Below are 21,161 nucleotides of genomic sequence, written 5' to 3'. Positions count from 1 at the left end.
ATAGCCATTATAGAAATCCTTTAATTTCTCTGATGCATAGATTATAGCCATTATAGAAATCCTCTGATTTCTCTGATGTATAGATTATAGCCATCATAAAAATCCTCTGATTTCTCTGATGCCCTAACCTTAAGGCTTTGCGGGTAATCCTTTGTTCCGATGTGCATTAGTCCCGTAGTGACTAACCTGATCCATTGGCTGTGACGTTCTGATTCTCTGACACTATCTTCTTCTAAATATTTTTAAATATAAAGAAGTTTTTTTTATATAAGATTAGAAGAAGTTATTAGTATATATTTATAATAATTATTTTTTATATACTTATTATAGTGTAATAATATTTCTAATTTTATATAAATTTTATTTAAAGAAAAGTAATAAAAGTAAGATAAAAATAATTTTATATTAAACTACTTAATATATAATATAAGATTATTCTTATTAATATTTTATTTTAAAGATATAATTAATATAAAATTATAAAATTATATATTATAGAAAATTAAAAATTAGAATTAATTTTTTATATATCTAAAAATATAAGCTATTTATTAAGTTATTAAGATACCAGTCTTTAAAAGAGAGGATTATTAGAGAATTAAAATATTATAGCTAATAAATAAGAGAAACTAATATATAATAAAATAAAAGATTATCTATAATTATTAGGATTAGAGTAATAGAGTTAATAGAGCTATAGCTATATTAATTATATCTATAAGAATAGAGCAAATAAAGCAATAGCTATATTAGCTATAATAGAAGAAAATTATAAAGAATACTTATTTATTCTATATCTAGTTTTCTTCTATTATCTTAAATTAACTGTAATAACTTAAATATATAATCTTCTATTAATTAAGATATTTAGAAGCCTTATTCTTATTTCTTTCATCTACTAGACCTTTTGATCTTAGAAGCCTATTAACTTCACCTGTTAATAGCTATCCTAGCTATACTCGACGGTAATTCAACCGAAGTTTCTGACATATTAATCTTTTTATTAAGATCTTGTGAGTTTAAAAATCTAATTACCTCATTAATTGGAGCTATATTCATTGAGATATTTGATGTTAAAAAATATGTATATTTTCACGTTTTGCAGAAAAATTAGGCATTAAATGGTTCCGGGCGGTAAGTGGTGGAGCACTGTAGTAGGGTTTCCTACCGCCACTTTTATAAAGCGCTCAGTAAAGAGCAGTAATCAGCCACTTTTTGTCTTCTTTCCTCATCCCACGCATTTGATTATCTCTGCGTTTCATTAGATCTTTATGTCTCGTCACTTATTATCATCTCTCCAAGCCATAACGACACCTTCAACTTCATGTCCCGCAAAAACATGTTGCTCGTCTATGAGCATACATTATTCTGAGCATGATGGAAGCTGGATTACGAGGTATTCAGAAACGATGAAAATCAACAATTAGAAAGATTACGCCTGAAGCCGATATATATTCCGATGGCTTCATTTTTAATCAGTTCCGTGGCCCTTTTCGGCAGTATATAAATTCCTTGCTCCATTACCTAGGTAACCCCCAAAATGCAGGCCTGCATTTACTCTACTGCCCCAGGTCTGCAAGATATTTCAATGCACTATTCAATAGCAGCCCAAGATATACTTCTACACTTTCAAAAGCATTAAAAAAAAAGGGCTAGACAAAATAGCAATAATATCCAAAGTCCAAAGACCCAACATTCAAAGACTCACCCTGAATGTTGAGAGCATTCTCCTCTCGTCAACAACACGCAACCTTTTGGCTGTTGTCATTGCGTTGAAGCTGCTCGCAAAGCTTAATCGCGTATTGTCGACTCTTGCACTCAACAATTGGATGTCCGATAAATATGACTGGTCGCACGAGATTGTTCTGTTGACCGGTGGATGTAGTGGCATTGGACAAGGTGTTGTTGCACGCGGATTGGCGCGTCGAGGCGTAAAAGTGATTGTTGTAGATATCCAGGAGCCCAGCAGCCCCCTTCGTACGTTATTTTCTTCCATTTTTAGAGAGCCAGACAGAGCTGAATATAATACAGCAAAAAATGTCTACTTCTACAAATGCGATGTCACCTCTACATCCAGCATCCGACAAGCTGGCGCCCAGATTCGCGCTGACCACGGCGACCCAACAATCCTCATTAACAATGCCGGCGTTGGCCAGGAAGGATCTATCCTCGATAAGCCTGAATCTGTGATTCGGCTTACATTCGAAGTCAATACCCTCGCGCACTGGTGGACAGTCCGTGAATTCCTGCCAGCAATGCTCAAACAGAATCATGGCCATATCATCACCATTGCGAGCACATGCAGCTTTTTAGGTCCCAGCGAAATGTCAGATTATGCTTTTAGCAAAGCGAGTGCAATGTCATTCCACGAAGGCTTGACACAGGAGATTCGATTGCTTCACAAGACTAAAAAAGTCTGCACAAGGTATTCGTCGTCCCCACCCCTTTTTCTCAAACACGCTGATGAGGAGATAGCATCGTCTACCCAATGTGGGTCAGAACACCATTGGTAAAATCCGTCACCGACTGTAGAGTAAAAGTTAGACAACCCGTTCTTGAAGTCGAGGACGTCGCCAAGGTGATTGTCAAACACGTCCTGGGTGGGCATAGTGGACAGGTCAACATCCCTGACTGGGTTGGTGCGGGAAGTTAAATTCCTGCACTGCCGAATTGGACGCAGGAATGGCTTTGGAATTTGATCTCGTTAGATTTGAAGAGAGTGTGGGACGCCAACGCCGTTGATGCGCAGGGAGGGACGCAATAATTCATGTTGTACGCTATGTATATGTGCCGTCAAATATCTCTGTAGGCTTACTCTTAATATTTTGTAACTTCTTCATCTATAACGTTATCTATACCTGAATCTTCAATTAGAAATTTGAGATACGACGGACATGCCAGTGATATGCTGCTTAACGGGTCGCTGAAGTCTCTGGGAGAAAGTAGATGTTACCACACCCGGCCTGAAGACTTTGACACTCAGATAGAATAATTTTTTTTTTTCAAAATTCAAACGTCTTATTGTGGTGCAACTGACCGCCACTAGACTTGAACCTTGAAGAAAGCACGTAGTTTTTGTATGTCACTTAATGCTGCTTCATATGGCTTTGGAAGGGGAAGAGAGGGAGCACATTCCACTCTTTGCTATCGAGAAGACTTTAAGATTTTCTGGATTAGAGCCTTTTTACTGATCCATTGAGCTTTGTATACCCCCTTTTCATGGTTGCAGTTTAGTCTATTTAGCCTCATCTCTCCGGCTTCTGTACCTTAAGTAGGCGTCCCTACATGGTTCATAATCAAGTATTCCTATCTACGTATGCAATGTTACTTTTGATTCCAAGCTTCAGATTTATTATATCGATTTCAAGCTTCAGATTTATTATATTGCACTATAGGAAAATCTGTTGCGCCGGGCTCTCTAGCTTGCCGAAGACACGCTGGTTACCTAATTAGGAAGGTGTGCGAGGGGTCGAATTAGCGGCTTCCGGGTTAATCCTGAAGAAAGGGTGCAAACAGGTGTTGTAAAATAAACTACCTTCAATAAAATAATGACTAGAGATCAGATTTGTCATCCTTGTAACCTAACTAAACGGTTTATCGGGTGGATAGGTGAACTGTCAGTAGACAGTATTCCAGTGGATTCTTGAAGACCAGCAGCTTCCATGACCTGTCCTCTATGATGACCCAGACTCAGTCCAATTCATAGGAACATATTGTTGGAATGAGCCAGTATTATTCCCATAAACAATCCCCAGCGCATAAAGCTTAGCGTCTGTCAGAGGTAGTGGAACTGGCCCTGAAGCGTTCGATGCACGCTCATCCAATGATCTTTTGTGGAGGGGAAAGTCTGTGCCCTGTCCTTTGCAAGACAACTTTGGGCCTCCAGCAGACACAATCGCCCTCTCCACACAACCTGACTTGATGAAGAAGGGAAGATCAAAATACACATACGCATCCTCGGTTGATGTTGCATCATACCACGTCCAGAACGTAAGAGCACCGCAGCCGTCCTCCTGTTTATGGAGACTCGCACCACCGTCCGTTGCCCAGCCTTCAATGTTGAAGATTTTGAACTGGTAAGCAATGAGATCTTCGTCTATACCAAGGAAAGGAAATAGTTAGCGTGTTTGAACAAACGTAGATGCAATCTTGACGGTAATAAGAAACTTGATCTTGGGTTACATACCCCAGAAATAGCACTCAGCTGTCGGCGAAGGAGCTGCAGACGTAGTGGAAGTTGTTGACGCTTGCGTGGTACTAGTACTACTCGTAGTAGTGGTGGTAGCGGCAACTTGGTCGCTGGGAAATGCGGAATTCCACATTGAAATATCGGCGGACTCCAGTGACTATTAGTCAGTTATATTAGTATGAAACACACATCAACAAGAAATAAATATGTGAATCACAACGGCATGAAAGCACGAGCAACTCGTTATTTACTGACTGTCATTCTTTGACTGTCAGATACTAGACGGAGGGGCATTACTTACAGCAAGGACCGACAAATCCGGGGTCACCGTCGCCATGGTATCGCCCATATCAGTCTGAGCGAGATACACCGTTGCGCTGGCAGCTGTCGACGTGCCCGTCGATGTGGTGCCCGACGCTGTGCCCGTAGTTGAGCTGTCGTCGTTAGGGTTAGGGTTGTTACCGCTACTACTGCCCGTGTTGCCAAAGGTACCTGGAGGGCAAGAAGCACAGCCTGGATCACAAAACAAAGTGCCTGGGATACGCCGTGGTCAGTCAAAGGAATATATATTCTTACTCGACAAAAGAGTCTACACATACAAGATTTACCACATCCAGAGCAGCCTGCGGAAGCTGTCGGTGAACCTGTCTTGCCTGATTTCCACCCGGTCGAGCCCGAATTCAATGCCGGGTCAGTGGTTGTCTGTGTGGTTGTGGGATGCGGGTTTGGCGTCACGGTAGTCGTCGTTGCTGACAAGGTGGTGCCGCCGACGACCGTCGTACTACTTCCAATCGTCTCGGTTCCTGCAGGCAGCGATTCGGTCTGGTCGCCCCAGATAAAAATTCCTCCTGTGCTGGTGGATGTGGTAGTGGGATTGATAACGGATATTGTCCCATTCATAACCCTGAACAACAATGGTCAGAAAACTATCACGGTGTGTTATGATCATGACTTACGGAGTAACAACCACTGGGAAAGGCGGTGGCTGCACAGAGCTTGTGACGTGGATATCTCCCCCTGTAGAACTCGAGTTGAGATATACGGCCCAGACAGGAATTGCTGTGGTCGTAACTAACGGTTGAATGACTTGTCAGTGGACAAACTTCTATACAGAAACGTACCCAGCATGCAATCTTACCTGGAGGAATAGCAATCACGGTAGGGATGGGAACGTAGATATACCACGGGAATGTCGTCGTCGAACCGTCTGTTAGAGTACTTGTAGAGGTTGTCAAAGATGAATACGAGATGGTGGTAGTCCACGGCGGGAATTCAATCGTGGTTGTGGTGGCCAGGGGCTTTGGTGGCCAGATGAGCGTCGCTCCCGGCGGTGCTGTCACCACAGCAGAAGGGGAATTCCAGATATCAGGATCAATGTAGATAGTTTCGGAATCCGATGAGTTGTTGCTGCTCGTGTCATTATCTCCAGCAAAGAGAGCCTGCAAATCGACCGCCCAGTCAGAGGTGCCCAAAAAATTGAGGGATTCGTAGATAATCTTGCGAGTCGCCTTGTTCGTGCCGTTCATATAGGCACCCCACTGCGTCTCATTGTACACCAAAATGTTTGAGTAGGATGTCTCCTCAAAGTAATGCTCGACAGTTGGGTTCTCCCAAGTCACCAGGTCTATCTCGTAGTCAGCGAGATATCCGGCCGTATCGGTGCAGGGTCCTGGAAGAGCCCCTGAAGTCGGTCCAGTATAAGTACACATGTCCGTCCAGCAGCCCGCAGTGGTCATTTCAAAGCTGCGAGCGTAACTGGCCACGCCAACTGCTACCATGTTGGAAGGAACACCGGCTTTGGTGATCATGGACAAGGCGTTGATGGTTTCAGTCAGGTTCACGTGCGAGCGTAGACAGTTACCACCAGAGCAGCCCGGGTCCGAATAAGCATTACCGTAATCCCACTGCCCGTGAAGGTCATATGTCATGAAAACAATGTAATCAATGACGCTACTTAGGGCCAGGATGGGGAAGTATTGCAGATACCAGAAAGATGCAGGAGCTGTGATTGAGATTGTTTTACCCGTAGCATTTGCCGCAATACCTTCTTTGAGTTGTTCGAGGAGCAAAAAGTACCCGGTACTGTCTTCTGGAGTCCCCGCAGGAATACCAGGAAAATCAGGCTCATCGGGGTATTCCCAATCTATATCGACACCGTCCAGATTGTTGTCATTCATGTAAGTTACGATATTGTTGACCAGTGTTGACCGACTTGACTCGGAAGCGACCACGTCCCGGAAGATCATGTAAGTGCTAGGGTCCGTGCAGAAAGACCAGCCTCCAATAGATAAAATCTTTTTAACCCCTTGAAGATCCTCCAGGTATGGAAGCTGCGGGTCTATGTCGGTCGTGTTGATGGACCAATCTGGGTTGATTGTAGCAAAACCCATGTGAACATGCGTGTAGGCCGACGTATTGAGGGTTTGCACACCTCCGTTTAGACACGGTCGTTGCCAATTAAAACCCTCGAAGTATGCAATAGTATACTGGCGCGCTGGAGCAGTGGATGTGATAATGTCGGTCCCACAGTTTGAGATACATCCATTTTGGTTTTTCGCAGCCGTACCAGGGTTGCCTGTGCTCGAGTAGGATATGGTACAGAACTCGGCTGTTGTGCCACACTCGCCCCAGATATCGCAACAAGCATTCAAAGGACATTCGTTCAATGTGCTAAAATTGGAACCCACCGGTGCTGTAGGCGTATTGGGTACCTGTGGTCCACACTCAGCGTTGGCAATCGGCGCAGGCATTGGGGGATAACCAGAGCTGAGACATATAAGGTCTCCGATAATCAGATCAGTGCAGCCTGTCCAGCCCCAGGTTTCATTGTTCCAAGTTTCGATATCATCCACGGTAATGTCATAAGTCGCTGCGAGTGTAGAACAGAGATCACCGCTCACAACGGTGTAGGAATAACAGGTCCCGTTGCTGTCTTGCTGGGGCGCAAAATGAGGGAGCGATTCTGCACTGCAGCAGACATTCTCACCCGTAGCTAGCGTGGAATTTGGGTTGTACTCAATGAACTTTTCGGCTGTGATGCCACATTCAGTGGCCAGGGATGTGCTCGTATCTCCTGACTGAACCTGAATAGTGCTGCATGTGTCACGGGCGAGGAGCTTGTTGCGAGACTTGAGAACGGCTGAAGTGACATTACTATATGCCACGCTGCTATTACTGGAGTGATGGACGATGCTTGGAGCTAGAAAAGTGATGTTTTGCCAAGCAGGAACTGTGTCCTCCATGGTGGTGAGGCAACTGCCATTCTTCCAGGTCTGGACGGCATTTTGAGCGGTCGACAGATCGGCTTCGGTGCTGATAAACACTCCCAGAGAGTATCTGGATAAACCATTATCATCGCATAGCTGGACAGCGACACTTGTTGGAACGCTTCCGTCGTTCTCCAGTGCAGTGGAAAGTTGGTCAAGGACGGAGTCGATGACGCCTTGAGGAGCTAGGTTTGACCCGACGTAAACGCCAACTGCCGCCTCAGTAGAGTAGGCATGGTAGATTCTTTCATTGCAGTCCCCATTAGATAGGCTTGAGAATGCCTGCAATTGTGCTAGGGCATTGGAAACGGCGGGCAGGCTGGCGGCAGAAGAAGTACCGGAAGAAATCATCTGCAAAGAAGAGGTGACTTCGGTGTAGTTTACATCGTCTCGATTACATGTAGTAATGTTCGACTCTGGCCCATTGGTTGAAGTCAGGTCCGCTGTACAGGCTGAGATTTTGGTTTTTGATCCCGGACTTTCGAAATCGCTGAGCAAGGAAAAGTCAAGAAGCATCGTCTCGTTGCATAGGTTGAGACGGCCAACACTATGGTAGGCAAACCAGTCACTGGAATCAACTCCCGCCTTGCTGCAGCTTGAAGGGCAGCGGCTTCTAGTGGTAGAATTGATCGGGGAAGTATAGTTTCCAGCTAGTAGAGCGGCCTTAATGGCTGCACGATTCGGAGTTTCAACAGACGCTGGGGCAGGAAGAGTCTCAAAGGATTTGGTAGAAAGAAAAGCCGCAGCAGCGTTGCTAGCATCATCAGATACAGCAGCAGATACAGCAGGCACGCAAGATGCTGCTGCCATAAGGCAGGAAATGCCTAGTGAGTAAAACCTCATGATGGATGTAATCAGGCTTGCAGAGAACCGAGCAACCTTGTGCTCGAAAGCGTGACAAAACAGAAAGACTCAAGGCAGGAGAGGAAGGAAGAAGAGTAAGAAATAAAGACAATGTGGGAGGCACCCCTACAGGCAATCATATGAATTCCGCCCGAATGCCTGCCCCCTCGCAAAGTCTAGTGAAAAGTCCGGTTCAACGCTCCGTTAAGAGAAACAATAGATTGTTCCCACAATTTGAAATGCACTTCTGATGACAGTAAAATCGTAAATACGTACCGGTGTGCGTTTTGTATTTGTGGCTTTCTGACTATGCAGACCACAGGTGTTAAACATGCAGGATAAAATTAGGGGCCACGACTCATGGCGTTCGTCTATTGCAAGCAAGTATCATCGAGTGAGCCAGCCATAAGCTCCGAGTACTACCTGAAGCTTGAATGCTACTTTCTTTTGTGTCTCCACAGGCCTTTTCACATAAATAAGTCCCTCAATACACCCTAGCTCGTGGAGACTGTTGCTATCACGCGGTATACAGACCATGCGCTACCCAATTAACCGGATATGACCAGTGAATGAAAATGCCTTGAACCGGAGGAGCATTACCAGAATAGGCATGCGGCGCAGCTGTTTCACGCATGTAATTTTATCCTTAGCTTATATGCATGGCCTAAGTCAAGCGCTTACGATAGTCGAAGCCACCGAAGGACTAGAGAATGAAGGAGAGGGTGACGGTGAAGAGTCCCAATGCGTAAGTTAACAATGGCCCTAGAAGCGGTTTTATTTTGTCTTGGGCTACGGACATGGTCTAGTTGACTGAAAGAGAAAATTCTTCCTCATAGACTTCCGCTGAGCCTCCCTTCATCATACATTCTACGAGACTCTCCCTGCAGGGTCGAAATACTCTATCTATCATATCTAGAATTTGGTTCAAGATGCGTTATTTTCTCGCAGTTCTGCTGCCACTTTCGACTCTCTTCCACGTTTGTTTCGCATCGCATAATGCAACTGGCGTGGAACATCTTCTCGTCCGTCGAGCCATGACAGCCACTGATCTGTTTAGCATCAAATCTGAGAATACCCCAGGAGGCTGCTCGGCAGCTCAACAGGCACAGCTCACGGCTTGGATCGCAGATGCGGTCAAACTGCACGACGCTGCTGTGGCAGCCTATGGTTTTAGTAATGGCCTAAAAGATGCGGCACATCTGTGGTTTTTCATGGGTATGAAATTTTCCGCTCCTGGGACTCCTACAACGGATCAAGATAGTGACATGTACAAGGAAATGGGAGGTGAGCGATTTCTCTCAAAAAAGGCCTGGGCCGAAAGTGTGAATTGACCTCAACAACTAGATCGTCTTGCTGGCGTCACCGAGTTTCTCAACGGAAATGGTGTGCGAGGTGCCAAAGCTAGAACTAAGCCTTTGTTCTGGTGCTCCGACGCATTCGCCGACTTTGCCGACTGGGATGAACCCGCCAAAGACAAGAATGGAAATACTATCCCGAAACCTAACAGCGGGGACAATGTGTTTACCCTTGAGCAGCTGTTCCCCGATTTGTACGAGGGAATCCAAGGAGGTAAATCTATGGAGCCTTTCTGGGCCGATGTTTTCAACGGCTACGTTGTGCAGGGTACAGATGTGGAGAGACTGTGTTTTTCCACTCTTTACGCGGCTACTCCTCGTGCAAGGGCAGCCGACAATGTCAAGGATGGTATAGACGTCAAAGTTGGGACGTTCGAAAGGTTCATTTACTTCTGCAACAACGGTTGGACACAGAGACCAGGAGTGAAAGAGAATACTGCTCTAGCATCCCTCGCGGACGCCATCACGTACGCAAACTATCCGACAGCTGGGAGCCGAGCACAGAGTTTGGCCGCCTTTACTCCCATCAGTGCAACTTTCTATCACGAATTGTTCCACTTGACTGATTACACTACCGATACCAAGACGAAACCTATAACCGGTGACCCCTTCCGTATGTATTTGCCCTCTCTTTCTCTTTCCCCCTCTTTTTCTTAAAAATTAATTTATTATTTATTGTGGGAGAGCACTATTTGACCAACTGACTAATCATGATATTTGATATTTAGCGGGCCTGGGGTCCATTGTCAACGCGGCACAGAAGCAAAATCCGGAAATTACTAGAAACCCGGAGTCTTTCAACTTCTTTGCGATGGCCTCATACTTGGTACGCAATCCGCCTGCAACTCCAGACAACAACCCGAAAAAGCCCGCTGTCCTATTCTTTGGGGGGTTTCCAGTGGATGCAAACAGTGTTAGTGGTTGAATCTTGAATTACCACGGAGATATCACGACGGGAGAAATGACAGGGAAATATTTGAACAATGCCTAAAAATGTGAACTGCAAGATACAAAATACCTAGTTTCTTACTTGAATAAGCCTAGCATTCTTCTGAGATTTTTACAGATAAATGGACTAGGCCTGCTTGTGACTAGAGAACTTTTAGTGCGGAGTAGCTGGTGATGATAGCTCGGGGAGATTCTCCTGCACGAGCTTGGACATAATTCTGTTCAACGGAGAAAGAGAGCGTAGGAACGAGGGAACGAGGAACGAGCAAATCTCCGTACGAAGAAACCTCACTGCAAGTTCCTCCGGATAATAATATAAGCATTTAGCATTGAATAGTGGCTCCCAGACGATCAACGTGGCGCCCGCCATGTCACCTGACCCCAGGGCCCTGGCGATAACAGCAGTAGTATAATGTACAATTATACTAGATATAGGCCAAAAATGCACTAAACCACCCCACCAGGAAGGAGCCCCTTATGGGGCATTAGAATTTAGTGCCTCAATCAAAAAGTTTTGGTGCATTTTGATGGATCACGTCCGATTGGTGCAGACTCCCCATTAGTTTTGATCCGCACTCAAATATCATAATTATCAAAGTGGCGGGCAGAGAAGAAGGTGCTCTGCTAATTAGAATGGTAGTATGTGACGAACACGGCTCGGACGATTAGGGTTTTGTCAGCATAGCTTATGTACGGCTCTGTACCCGTATGAGGTCTATGAGATGCTCCTACTACCTATCTACTGGGAATTTGTTTTATACGGAAATATTTGGTGTATGACTATGAGGGCTTATGCTCATGTCCCCAGCTAGCCATCCTTTCCCTCCCCGTGCATGGTATTCCGTCGATAGGCGCCGTTAGGGCATAGCGAACGGCAGCGTGACATAGTAATTTGATTAATTTATACCATATTTATGGAAGCAACCTTGGAATAACAAGTAACACCTTGAAGTGAAATTAGCAGAACCATCATGCTTGAAGGAGCACCTAGATCCTAAATAATGCATCATGTTACATTATGTTAATCAAACTAGAGCGGTTTCTAGATACATACTCCGTATATGCAACTATCTTGATATAACTGTACTGACTGAGGCTCGTACTACTACTGGCTAAGGCTCAGCTGTAAACTATATTAGCGCTTGACAGGGCCCTGATCCTGATCCTTGCTGTGCTGTACCTCACCGCACTATAATGCAATAGTATTACCAATACCACTAAAGTAAACACGCCTCTACGGCTACTTTAATACAGCTGCCAAAATTTGACATTAAAATATAGTGATTAGAATGTTCTTCATCACAGAAAAACCAATACCGAGCTGAATACTATCTACGCTAGAAGACAGAAGTCATGGTTGTAGTGCATATTGCGCTAAAACGAACGGACTACAAAAAGCTGCTAGATGGTGCGAATTACATTGGAACCAATTGTCTATTATGCTACCACGTGAAAAATTTATTACTATTATTCCTACAATGGAGCGAACACCATCTGATGTTCCTGATGTTAGGGCAAGCGATTCGGGCAAGGGCCAATAAGCCACTAACTAGGACATATAGAGTACAAACGCAGTAGTGCGGTCTTAGCATTCTAGTACTAATGGCAAGTGCAGGCCTAAGGCTTAATCGATATGTGCGTATAGATGAAAATTTACAATCTAACTTAGATTTTCTGTAACTGTGTAACATGTGCCATGCCATAATCCACATTGGGTGAACAATACACAGAGGAAATCAAATTTCTCGGGCCTAGGCACGCGTGAACGAGCAAGAAAATGTTGGACCTTCCTTTTTCGCAGATATTTTCGTATAACTCCGGTGGAGAAGAACTCTCCCGCTCAAAGAAGCCTCCGTTGGTATAAACAGAAACCTCTCCGGCAGTCGGGGCATTCGCTTCTAAGGCCAAAGGTATCCAAACACCTTTACACAGGGAAGTGGTAGCCTATGAAATATTTAGTGTCTCTGCTGGCATATTGAACTTTTGCTGAGTCGTGCTTTCTTCGAATCGAGATTCCAGTTCATACAACCATGAACCTCTTCTACCGGGTTGTATATGCCCTGGTAAGCATCAAGCTGGTAGGTGCATACTTGGTGACACCTCCCGGTACTGCTGCTCCAGGGACAACGTCTGCTTGCTCGGAATGGGTGCAGATGTCATATGCTCTGACATGCGAAATCATTGAGTCCTACTTTGGATTAACAGCAGCCGAATTTGAAGAATGGGTAAGTGCTGATTGCTTTGTTCTACTGTAATGCACGCGTGTCTAACTTTGATGCAGAACCCAAGCGTCACCGAACTGGGTTCCGGCTGCACTATGATCCAAGACCTCTACTACTGCGTACAGATTGACTTTGTCGCCATGTCTACGGGATTTTCTACTTCTCTGACGGGCATATACATACCTTCTTCGACTTCCGGAACAACCACAATGATTACCACCACCACGATGGTTACCACGGCCACGACCACGACCGGTGATGGCATCTCCACTCCTAGTCCAATCCAAACCGGCATGGCCAATAACTGTGATATGTTCCATCTAGTTGTCAGTGGAGATACTTGTGATGCCATTGCTACTGCTGCCAATGTTTCCCTGGCCACTTTTTACGCCTGGAACCCAGCGGTGGGAAGCTCATGCACTGCCCTTGATCTTGGTGACTATGTTTGTATTGGAGTTATTGGGTCAACAACGTCTTCTGCTTCCATTGCTTCTGTTTCTTCTTCTAGTGGAGATGGAATTTCAACACCAATGCCTATTCAGACAGGAATGGTGAGCACTTGTGATGCATTCCACCTTGTTGTCAGTGGAGATACTTGCGCTGCTATTGCTACAGCTGCTGGGATTTCTCTTACCAACTTTTATGCCTGGAACCCAGCAGTGGGAACTTCATGTACTAGTCTCGACCTTGGGGACTACGTCTGCATCGGAGTCATTGGATCGACATCAGTGACAACTTCTTCTTCATCTAGTGGGGATGGCATTTCAACACCAACACCTATCCAGACAGGAATGGTGAGCAATTGTGATGCATTTCATCTTGTTGTTAGCGGAGACACCTGCGCTGCTCTTGCTACAGCTGCTGGGATTTCTCTTACCAACTTTTATGCTTGGAACCCAGCAGTGGGAACTTCATGTACTGGTCTCGACCTTGGTGACTATGTATGCATTGGAATCACTGGATCTACGAGTGCTACACAGACCACTTCTACGGGCAATGGAGTGACCACCCCAACTCCTACACAGGCAGGAATGGTAACCGACTGCGACGAGTTCCACGACGTTGTCAGCACAGACTCCTGTGATTCCATTGCCGAGGCTGCAAATATCTCGTTAAGTGATTTTTACGCATGGAACTCGGGAGTTGGAAGCTCGTGCGGTAGTCTGTGGTTGGGTTACTATGTTTGTACAGGAATTCTGTGATGGTCAGACGTACTGCAGTTGATCAAGTATTCCTATCCAGCAGCAAGAATCTGCTCTCCACGTTTGAAATTTTGTTCGTGATTTCTAAGCTTCAAATTTGTTACATTGCACTGTATGGAAAGTCGTTGCTCTGGGCTCTGGCTTGCCCAAGGCACCCAATTTACCTAATTAGGAAGGTGTGAAAATGTCGGACTAGTGCTGACTGGTTAATTCTGATTTAAACCAAAATCATTAACTACGTTCGATATAACATGACTAGGTGACAGCGGATTATGACCGCTATTCCGAATACAGCATGTAATCCACAACCAACACCGTATTTCACAGAGGTGCACCTAATTGGCCAGAATAGGCATCAAATACGTGTCTTAGTTGACCCTTATTCTGATCATAAATATGGCCTCAAGTAACCCCCTGAATGTTCTCTTTAGTTAGCTATGCAGATTATATAGTATTCTCAATACTAGCTAATACAGCGTTCCGAATCCGTTGTTACTAGGATAACCGATGTAACCCTAGCCTGGATCACATTGAGGCGTAATGGACTGGTGTATCGCTAGTTACAATGACCAACATATAGTCGACATATTACGGTAATTTCATGGTAATACGACGGGTATTTTGAAAATTACGAAGACTAGCCGCTTGATGGACATCTACTCCCATTCCAAGAAACTCCCATTTTTCAATATGATTGTCTGAGAAGTAAGCAGCAATAATATTGTATCTGTCTTCTTTACAACACGAAGTTCCAATCAGATTTCATAACAAAAGATATTTTGGTAGGATGCCAGAAGAGACTTTCTCTCGTTTTCCAGCGATCAGGCCCCGCACTCTCATTCCAGAGGATGATGATCCGCGCAGTATGTGAATGAAACTGCTAGTATAATTGACACTGGCTAACGGGTGAATGGGGACAGGGCCTGAGATTATCCCTATAGAGTCGCAGAACTTTCCGGGACCTGGAATGCTGGCAGTAACAGTTCACAGGGGTATGGGCTTATCAGTCCCACAATTTGAAGCAGTATCCAAGCAATCTGAAAGACGTCGGTCTAATCGCTGGAGCATGCCCTATACTATCCTGGAGTGCGATGGATCTGAAGTCTCTATCAGCGCCTTTGATGGGACCAAAGAAAGCCCAAATTGGAGACCAACGGGAAAGAAGACGTTTGACATTTTCAGAGCCACACAGTTGACAATACGTCTATATGCGAGAAACCCGAACAGTTGGTACAATGAAAGAAGTCAGGATGTATTTATTGGTTCCGCGAAAATGAACCTTGCTTTAGGAGACGACGACTCTCATCAAATGGAATGGCTGACAATCGAGAATGGCACTGGAAAATTGCTTGTTGAGAGCGAATATAGCAAGAACAAGAGTCTGCAAATCCAAGTTTGGGAGGAATCCCATTCCATTGGACACAGTCGCTTCAAATCTGTGTATAAACTCAAGAAAGACTCAACTAAACGCTTCTATGCATCCACCACTATCCAGAAAGACACCATTTTATCACATTCCCCTGACATACTACGGTCATTACCCCTTTCACCAATCAACAATATCCCCTTTATCGCACCACTCAAATTCATCGCACAAACACGCTCATATATCTCTTTATACTGGCCGTTCATTTCAGGTGGACACCTTTTCTACCATCTGCAACAAGCGTTACTGTTTGAGGAGGACAGGGCAAGATTGTATGCTGCAGAGATGCTTATCGCACTGGAGCAGCTACATGAAGTAGATCCTTCTTATCACGAGTTGAAGCCCAAGAATATTCTCCTTGATTCCGTGGGCCATGTTGTTCTGTGCGATCTAGGCTTTTTGCATCTAGAGACAAGTGACATGGAAAAAACGATTGATGTTACGTTAGACTACCAAGCTCCTGAATTACTTTCGAGAAAAGGTATATTATCAACTGAGACTTCCACCAGCGCATCAAAGTGGTGGACGTTGGGGTCTTTCCTGTTCGAGATGCTGACAGGCTTGCCTCCGTTTTACGACGAAGACGCAGAGCAAAGACATCACAATATCCTCTCAGAACAACCTCTTGAGAAATCCAAATATCTATCAGAATCCGCACACGATCTTCTGAACAAGCTTCTTTCTCGCAAACCAGAAGATCGACTAGGAGTGAGACATGGGGCAGCTGAAATTAAGGCTCATCGCTTTTTCGATGACCTTGATTGGGATAAAGTTGCACAGCGGGAATATGAACCTGCTTTCAAGCCTCATAAATGTGAGATGGTCTTTTCACAAGAAAAATATCCTCCACAGACAACATGGGAGGATATTGTCGCGGCTTGGAACTATAACAACCCTCCAAGTGAGAACGCGCCTCCAAGCATCAAAGGACTGACTGTGGTTGAATCCCATGAAGGATCGACTGAGCAGAAGGCAGCTGAGCAGAAAGATGACTGGGAGTTGATATGGCAACGCCAGAGCCAAAAATTCCATTTCTATAATCGCTCCACAAAGACCGAAAAGCCCATAAACTCAAACCGAGAGAAGCAGTCTCAAAATCGATCGTCCAAAGCTAGATCTAAAAAGCGCCAGGGCATAGCTACCAATTTCAACGCCAACAACGTCGATACTTCTTCACCAGATGCAGCGCAATGCCAGGAGGCATTCGAAGCAGTGCTGGAAAATCAATATATGCACCTGTTGCCCAAGCTGCTGAAAGAGTATAGCATCAATCTTGACATTGAACTCAAGTTTGCCCGGACAACACCAATACATTATGTCACAAAGTTGGGAGACGTTGAGACCGTACGACTATTCCTCGAGAATGGCGCCGACGCTAACCAGGATCATTCATGTGTTTTGGGAGGCCAAACTTTACTTACCGCAGTAAAAAAAGGAAACCAAGAGCTCACAGAAATCCTTGTTCAAAGAACAGACCGCGTGCCTCGCACCAGAGCGTTGGCGCATGCCGTCAGCAAAAATGATCTCCCGATTATCAATACCTTGCTCGCGAACGGGGCCAAATGCGATTTTGAAGATTCAGATCGACCACAAGGCCCCGGTGCTTGCGTGGACGGTTTGGAGTGGGAGCTGGATGCAACAATAGAAGACATATCCGAGCCGGACGAGTACATCCCACCACTCGTTAGGGCTATCCTTTTTGGTGACGTGGACCTTGTGCAGTTGTTACTCGATCATGGCGCAGATCCCAATATCGGCTATCACGATCTGAGCAACTTCGAGCCGGGTTTCACTTTCATGGATATGTCTGAACGATTTTACATGTGCTGTGGGAGACCAATACAGGTGGCCATGGAGCTGGGATATCGAGACAAAGTTCAGGTATTGCTTAGTTACGGCGCAGATATCGACCTTCCTCAGCCAGTTTGGCAGCATCATGACTGCAAAATGATACCAAGGGAAATGCATCACAAAATCATAGCTAGACTTAGGTCAGAGGCAGGATCGGTAGCTGCCTAAGCTATGTATCAGATGAAACCAATGCGAAGTGGAAAAAATAACATTAGTAGGTAGATGTCGGAAACTTCGGTCTGATTACCGTCGAGTATAGCTAGGATAGCTATTAATGGGCGAAGTTAATAGGCTTCTAGTATATAAAAGTTATAAAAACAAATAAAGTCTTTAAATAAAAATAGAATATCCTAATTAAAAGAAGATCATATACTTAAGTTATCTTAATTAATTCAAGATAATAGAAGAAAACTAAATATAGAATAAATAAACATCCTTATATAACTTTCCTTTATTATAACTAATATAGCAATTGCTCTATCCACTCTATTCTTATAGATATAGTCAATATAGCCTCAGCTTTATTAGTTTTATTACCCTAACCTTAGCAGTTTAGATAATCCTTTATTCTATTATATATTAATTTTATAGGGACTAATCTACTTCATTAACTATAATATTCTTGTCAGAGAATCAGAACGTCACAGCCAATGGATAAGGAACGCTAACGCGTGGGAACAAAGGATTATCTAAGAATGTCACATATGAGCTAAGACATATCAGGATTAAGGCTATGATAGCTATTAAAGCCAATTATTAATATCTAGCTATAATAGATATAATTCGATTTATTAGAGTCAAATATATAGAAATAACTATAATAGCTATAATAGAAAAAAATTATATAAGAATACTTATTTATTCTATATTTAATTTTCTTCTATTATCTTAAATTAATTAAAATAACTTAAGTATATAATCTTCTATCATTAGTTCGCGTTGAACCAAAGGATAATTTAGGGTTATAGCTAACAAAGTTCTCAGGAGTTAGAATGTATATGACTAGCTTTATTTATAGTTTAGGGGAAATTAGTATTATAATTTATTTTTATTTATAACTCTTTTATAGTTATTATTTTTTAGATTTTTTTATATTAATATATTTTTTCTCTTTTTATAAATGTCTTATTCTTATAATCTGATTAGATCTTTTATATTAATAGAAGAATCTAATTTTTTATCCTATCTTTATATCTTTATTTAATAATAGGTAATTCTCTATACTGAGTATAGCTTATACTACATGTATTATAGTCTTTTTTAATATCTTTTTTAGAAATATCATATTAGATGATCCTAATAATAGAATATTGAATAGCACCTTTAATATTATAGTATTACTAATAGCTTAAATAAAGTGATTTAATCCTCTAATAATATTGCTAAAATTTATAATCTTTTTATTACTTTTAGCTTTTTTTATTATATAGAGTACTATTATTATTATTTCTATAGTACTGGTTGTATATAATAACATTATAATCAAGAATATAGATAGAGGAAGTCTTAAGGACTAATATCTTAATATTATGCTTATCTTTAAATTTTATTTTAAGAAAAAGAATAAATCTAGTACTTTACTATTATTTTAGCTTACTTAATTATACTATCTACTATCTTTCTATATCCCTATCTATTATATATATATTTACATATTAATATATCTAAATATGAAGCTTTATCTTTTTGTGACGGGGGTTGCAAGAACATAGCTGGGATTTGGCTTTGGCCTAGGAATAGATTCAAATATATAATGTATATATACATATGCTCAGCAGCTAATCACTACTTCATAAAGGCTTAAGGCCACCTATGGTTTTAAGACAGTATATACTAAACCCCTAGTCTAATTAGTAATAGAAAGCTAGGTAAGATTATATATCTATTATATTTTAAAGCTATTTTTAATTCTATCTAAGATTTTATCTTATAGCTATTCCTTTCTTTATAAGAATGCATCCCTAAGCCTAAAACTATCATTAGTTTGCGTTGAACCAAAGGATAGTTTAGGGTTACGGCTAACAAAGTTCTTGGGAGCTAGAATATATATAGTTAACTTTATTTATAGTTTAAGAGAAATCAGTATTATAGTTTATTTTTATTTAAAACTCTTTTATAGTTATTATTTTCTAGATTTTTTTATATTAATATATTCTTTCTTTTTTTATAGATGTCTTACTTTTATAATTTAATTAGATCTTTTATATTAATGAAAGAATCTAACTTTTTATTCTATCTTTATATTTTTACTTAATGATAGACAATTCTCTATACTAAGTATAATTTATATTATATCTATCACAATCTTTTCTAATACCTTTTTTAGAAACATTATATTAGATAATCTTAATAATAAAATATTAAATAGTATCTCTAATATTATAGTATTATTAATAATTTAAATAAAATAATTTAGCTCTCTAATAATATTACTAAGATTTATAATCTTTCTATTAGTCTTAGCTTTCTTTATTATATAAAGTATTATTATTATTATTTTTATAATACTAATTACATATAATAATATTATAATTAAGAATATAGATAGAGGAAATCTTAAAGATTAATATCTTAATATTATACTTATCTCTAGATCTTATTTTAAGAAAAAGAATAAATCTAATATTTTATTATTATCCTAGCTTACTTAATTATATTGCCTACTATCTCTCTATATCTCTACCTATCATATATATATCTATACACTAATATACCCAAGTATTAAGCTTTATTCTCTTCTATTACTATTAATTATTTATTATCTCTAAAAATATTTCTAGATAAGTATTATATAATCTAAAATTAAGATTCCTTTCTATATATTATCTAAAATAGCTAGTATATCTCTAAAATCATATTTTAATTATAAATTATAGATATTTATATTTACCTTATCAAAATAGATTCTAATATTATTAAAAATCTATATTAACTCTTAGAATTAAAAAAGACATTATTATTACTTATCTATTACTATATAAACTAACTCTAAAGATAAATTAAGCAGCTTCTTTATTATAATTATATATTATAGCTAAGCTATTAGAATATCTAACTTATTAATATGTTTTCCTATAGAAAGATTTTATAAGATCTAATCCAGCCGCTGTAGAATACCTAAAGCTAAATATAGTATATCTAAACCTAGCAGAAGCTTATTTAATACTAAAACCAAATTATAAATAATTATATATTATCTATCTTATTATTCTAGCCCATTAAAAGCCAATCAACTATCTAAAATAATATAATAAGTATAGCTTAGAAGTTTAATAACTCTAATAGATTAGAGCTAGATTATATAGAGATCTTTAAATATAAATAATAATTAAAGGAATAGATTCTTTATTTTTATCTAATAATTATTTAATAATTAATTTTATTTTAGATTTTTAATTTTATTCTTATATTCTTTATTATACTTTTCTTCTAAAGCTCTATCTAGAAATAATAGATAATAGTTAATAATTACATCTCTTTTTTATTATAATTAATTTATAGTAATTAAATCTAAATCCTTACTCTCTTTATTCTTAAATACTAATATTATCTAAAGATTAATCTAATTATTATTATTATTAAATATTAGGATTGCTAGCTACTAAATAATATTTTTAGACTTATAACTAAATTATTAAAGAATTATTTTTATAAATTCTAGATTAAAATAATTAAGATACCTGTCAGAGAATCAGAACGTCACAGCCAATGGATCAGGTTAGTCACTACGAGACTAATGCACATCGGAACAAAGGATTACCCGCAAAGCCTTAGGGTTAGGGCAACAGAGCCGGCAGAGCCATCTGTTAGTAAATGGATATGATGGCTATGATCGAGCAAACAGAGCCATTGTTGGAAA

General features: G+C 41.0%; 5 protein-coding genes across 5 annotated transcripts, besides 12 other annotated features; 4 read left to right on the top strand and 1 right to left on the bottom strand.

The window, feature by feature from the left end:
* Nucleotides 1–12: part of a repeat region (Identified by RepeatMasker using a combination of RepBase library and repeat library created with RepeatScout) that runs on past the window's edge.
* Nucleotides 13–40: 28 nt separating this feature from the next.
* Nucleotides 41–499: a repeat region (Identified by RepeatMasker using a combination of RepBase library and repeat library created with RepeatScout).
* Nucleotides 131–1,009: a repeat region (Identified by RepeatMasker using a combination of RepBase library and repeat library created with RepeatScout).
* A 531-nt stretch (nucleotides 1,010–1,540) lies between these two features.
* UA08_09515 (hypothetical protein) lies at nucleotides 1,541–2,653 on the top strand (the record flags this gene model as incomplete). The annotated part of the gene is made up of 4 exons (XM_020266315.1): nucleotides 1,541–1,571; nucleotides 1,681–1,977; nucleotides 2,032–2,425; nucleotides 2,476–2,653. The coding sequence occupies 4 exons, from the start codon at nucleotides 1,541–1,543 to the stop codon at nucleotides 2,651–2,653; spliced, it is 900 nt and encodes a 299-aa protein (XP_020115338.1).
* A 1,021-nt stretch (nucleotides 2,654–3,674) lies between these two features.
* On the bottom strand, nucleotides 3,675–8,298 carry UA08_09514 (hypothetical protein; the record flags this gene model as incomplete). Its single annotated transcript, XM_020266314.1, has 6 exons — nucleotides 3,675–4,096; nucleotides 4,187–4,346; nucleotides 4,491–4,681; nucleotides 4,789–5,093; nucleotides 5,146–5,260; nucleotides 5,328–8,298. The coding sequence occupies 6 exons, from the start codon at nucleotides 8,296–8,298 to the stop codon at nucleotides 3,675–3,677; spliced, it is 4,164 nt and encodes a 1,387-aa protein (XP_020115339.1).
* Nucleotides 8,299–9,008: 710 nt separating this feature from the next.
* UA08_09513 (hypothetical protein) lies at nucleotides 9,009–10,578 on the top strand (the record flags this gene model as incomplete). The annotated part of the gene is made up of 4 exons (XM_020266313.1): nucleotides 9,009–9,043; nucleotides 9,215–9,582; nucleotides 9,643–10,266; nucleotides 10,382–10,578. 4 exons carry the CDS (start codon nucleotides 9,009–9,011, stop codon nucleotides 10,576–10,578), a joined length of 1,224 nt encoding a protein of 407 aa, XP_020115335.1.
* A 2,053-nt stretch (nucleotides 10,579–12,631) lies between these two features.
* Nucleotides 12,632–14,025, top strand: UA08_09512 (hypothetical protein; the record flags this gene model as incomplete). Its single annotated transcript, XM_020266312.1, has 2 exons — nucleotides 12,632–12,826; nucleotides 12,883–14,025. The coding sequence occupies 2 exons, from the start codon at nucleotides 12,632–12,634 to the stop codon at nucleotides 14,023–14,025; spliced, it is 1,338 nt and encodes a 445-aa protein (XP_020115336.1).
* A 259-nt stretch (nucleotides 14,026–14,284) lies between these two features.
* Nucleotides 14,285–14,520: a repeat region (Identified by RepeatMasker using a combination of RepBase library and repeat library created with RepeatScout).
* Nucleotides 14,521–14,812: 292 nt separating this feature from the next.
* Nucleotides 14,813–17,470, top strand: UA08_09511 (hypothetical protein; the record flags this gene model as incomplete). The annotated part of the gene is made up of 2 exons (XM_020266311.1): nucleotides 14,813–14,888; nucleotides 14,946–17,470. The coding sequence occupies 2 exons, from the start codon at nucleotides 14,813–14,815 to the stop codon at nucleotides 17,468–17,470; spliced, it is 2,601 nt and encodes an 866-aa protein (XP_020115337.1).
* A 55-nt stretch (nucleotides 17,471–17,525) lies between these two features.
* Nucleotides 17,526–17,998: a repeat region (Identified by RepeatMasker using a combination of RepBase library and repeat library created with RepeatScout).
* Nucleotides 17,926–18,235: a repeat region (Identified by RepeatMasker using a combination of RepBase library and repeat library created with RepeatScout).
* Nucleotides 18,226–18,990: a repeat region (Identified by RepeatMasker using a combination of RepBase library and repeat library created with RepeatScout).
* Nucleotides 18,958–18,989: a repeat region (Identified by RepeatMasker using a combination of RepBase library and repeat library created with RepeatScout).
* Nucleotides 18,990–19,277: a repeat region (Identified by RepeatMasker using a combination of RepBase library and repeat library created with RepeatScout).
* Nucleotides 19,274–21,076: a repeat region (Identified by RepeatMasker using a combination of RepBase library and repeat library created with RepeatScout).
* Nucleotides 19,278–19,288: a repeat region (Identified by RepeatMasker using a combination of RepBase library and repeat library created with RepeatScout).
* Nucleotides 21,077–21,153: a repeat region (Identified by RepeatMasker using a combination of RepBase library and repeat library created with RepeatScout).
* The last annotated feature ends 8 nt before the right edge of the window (nucleotides 21,154–21,161 follow it).

Source organism: Talaromyces atroroseus (genome assembly GCF_001907595.1).
Source record: "Talaromyces atroroseus strain IBT 11181 chromosome Unknown scaffold_30, whole genome shotgun sequence".
NCBI lineage: Eukaryota > Fungi > Ascomycota > Eurotiomycetes > Eurotiales > Trichocomaceae > Talaromyces > Talaromyces atroroseus.
This window is presented reverse-complemented; position numbering and strand designations above follow the sequence as displayed.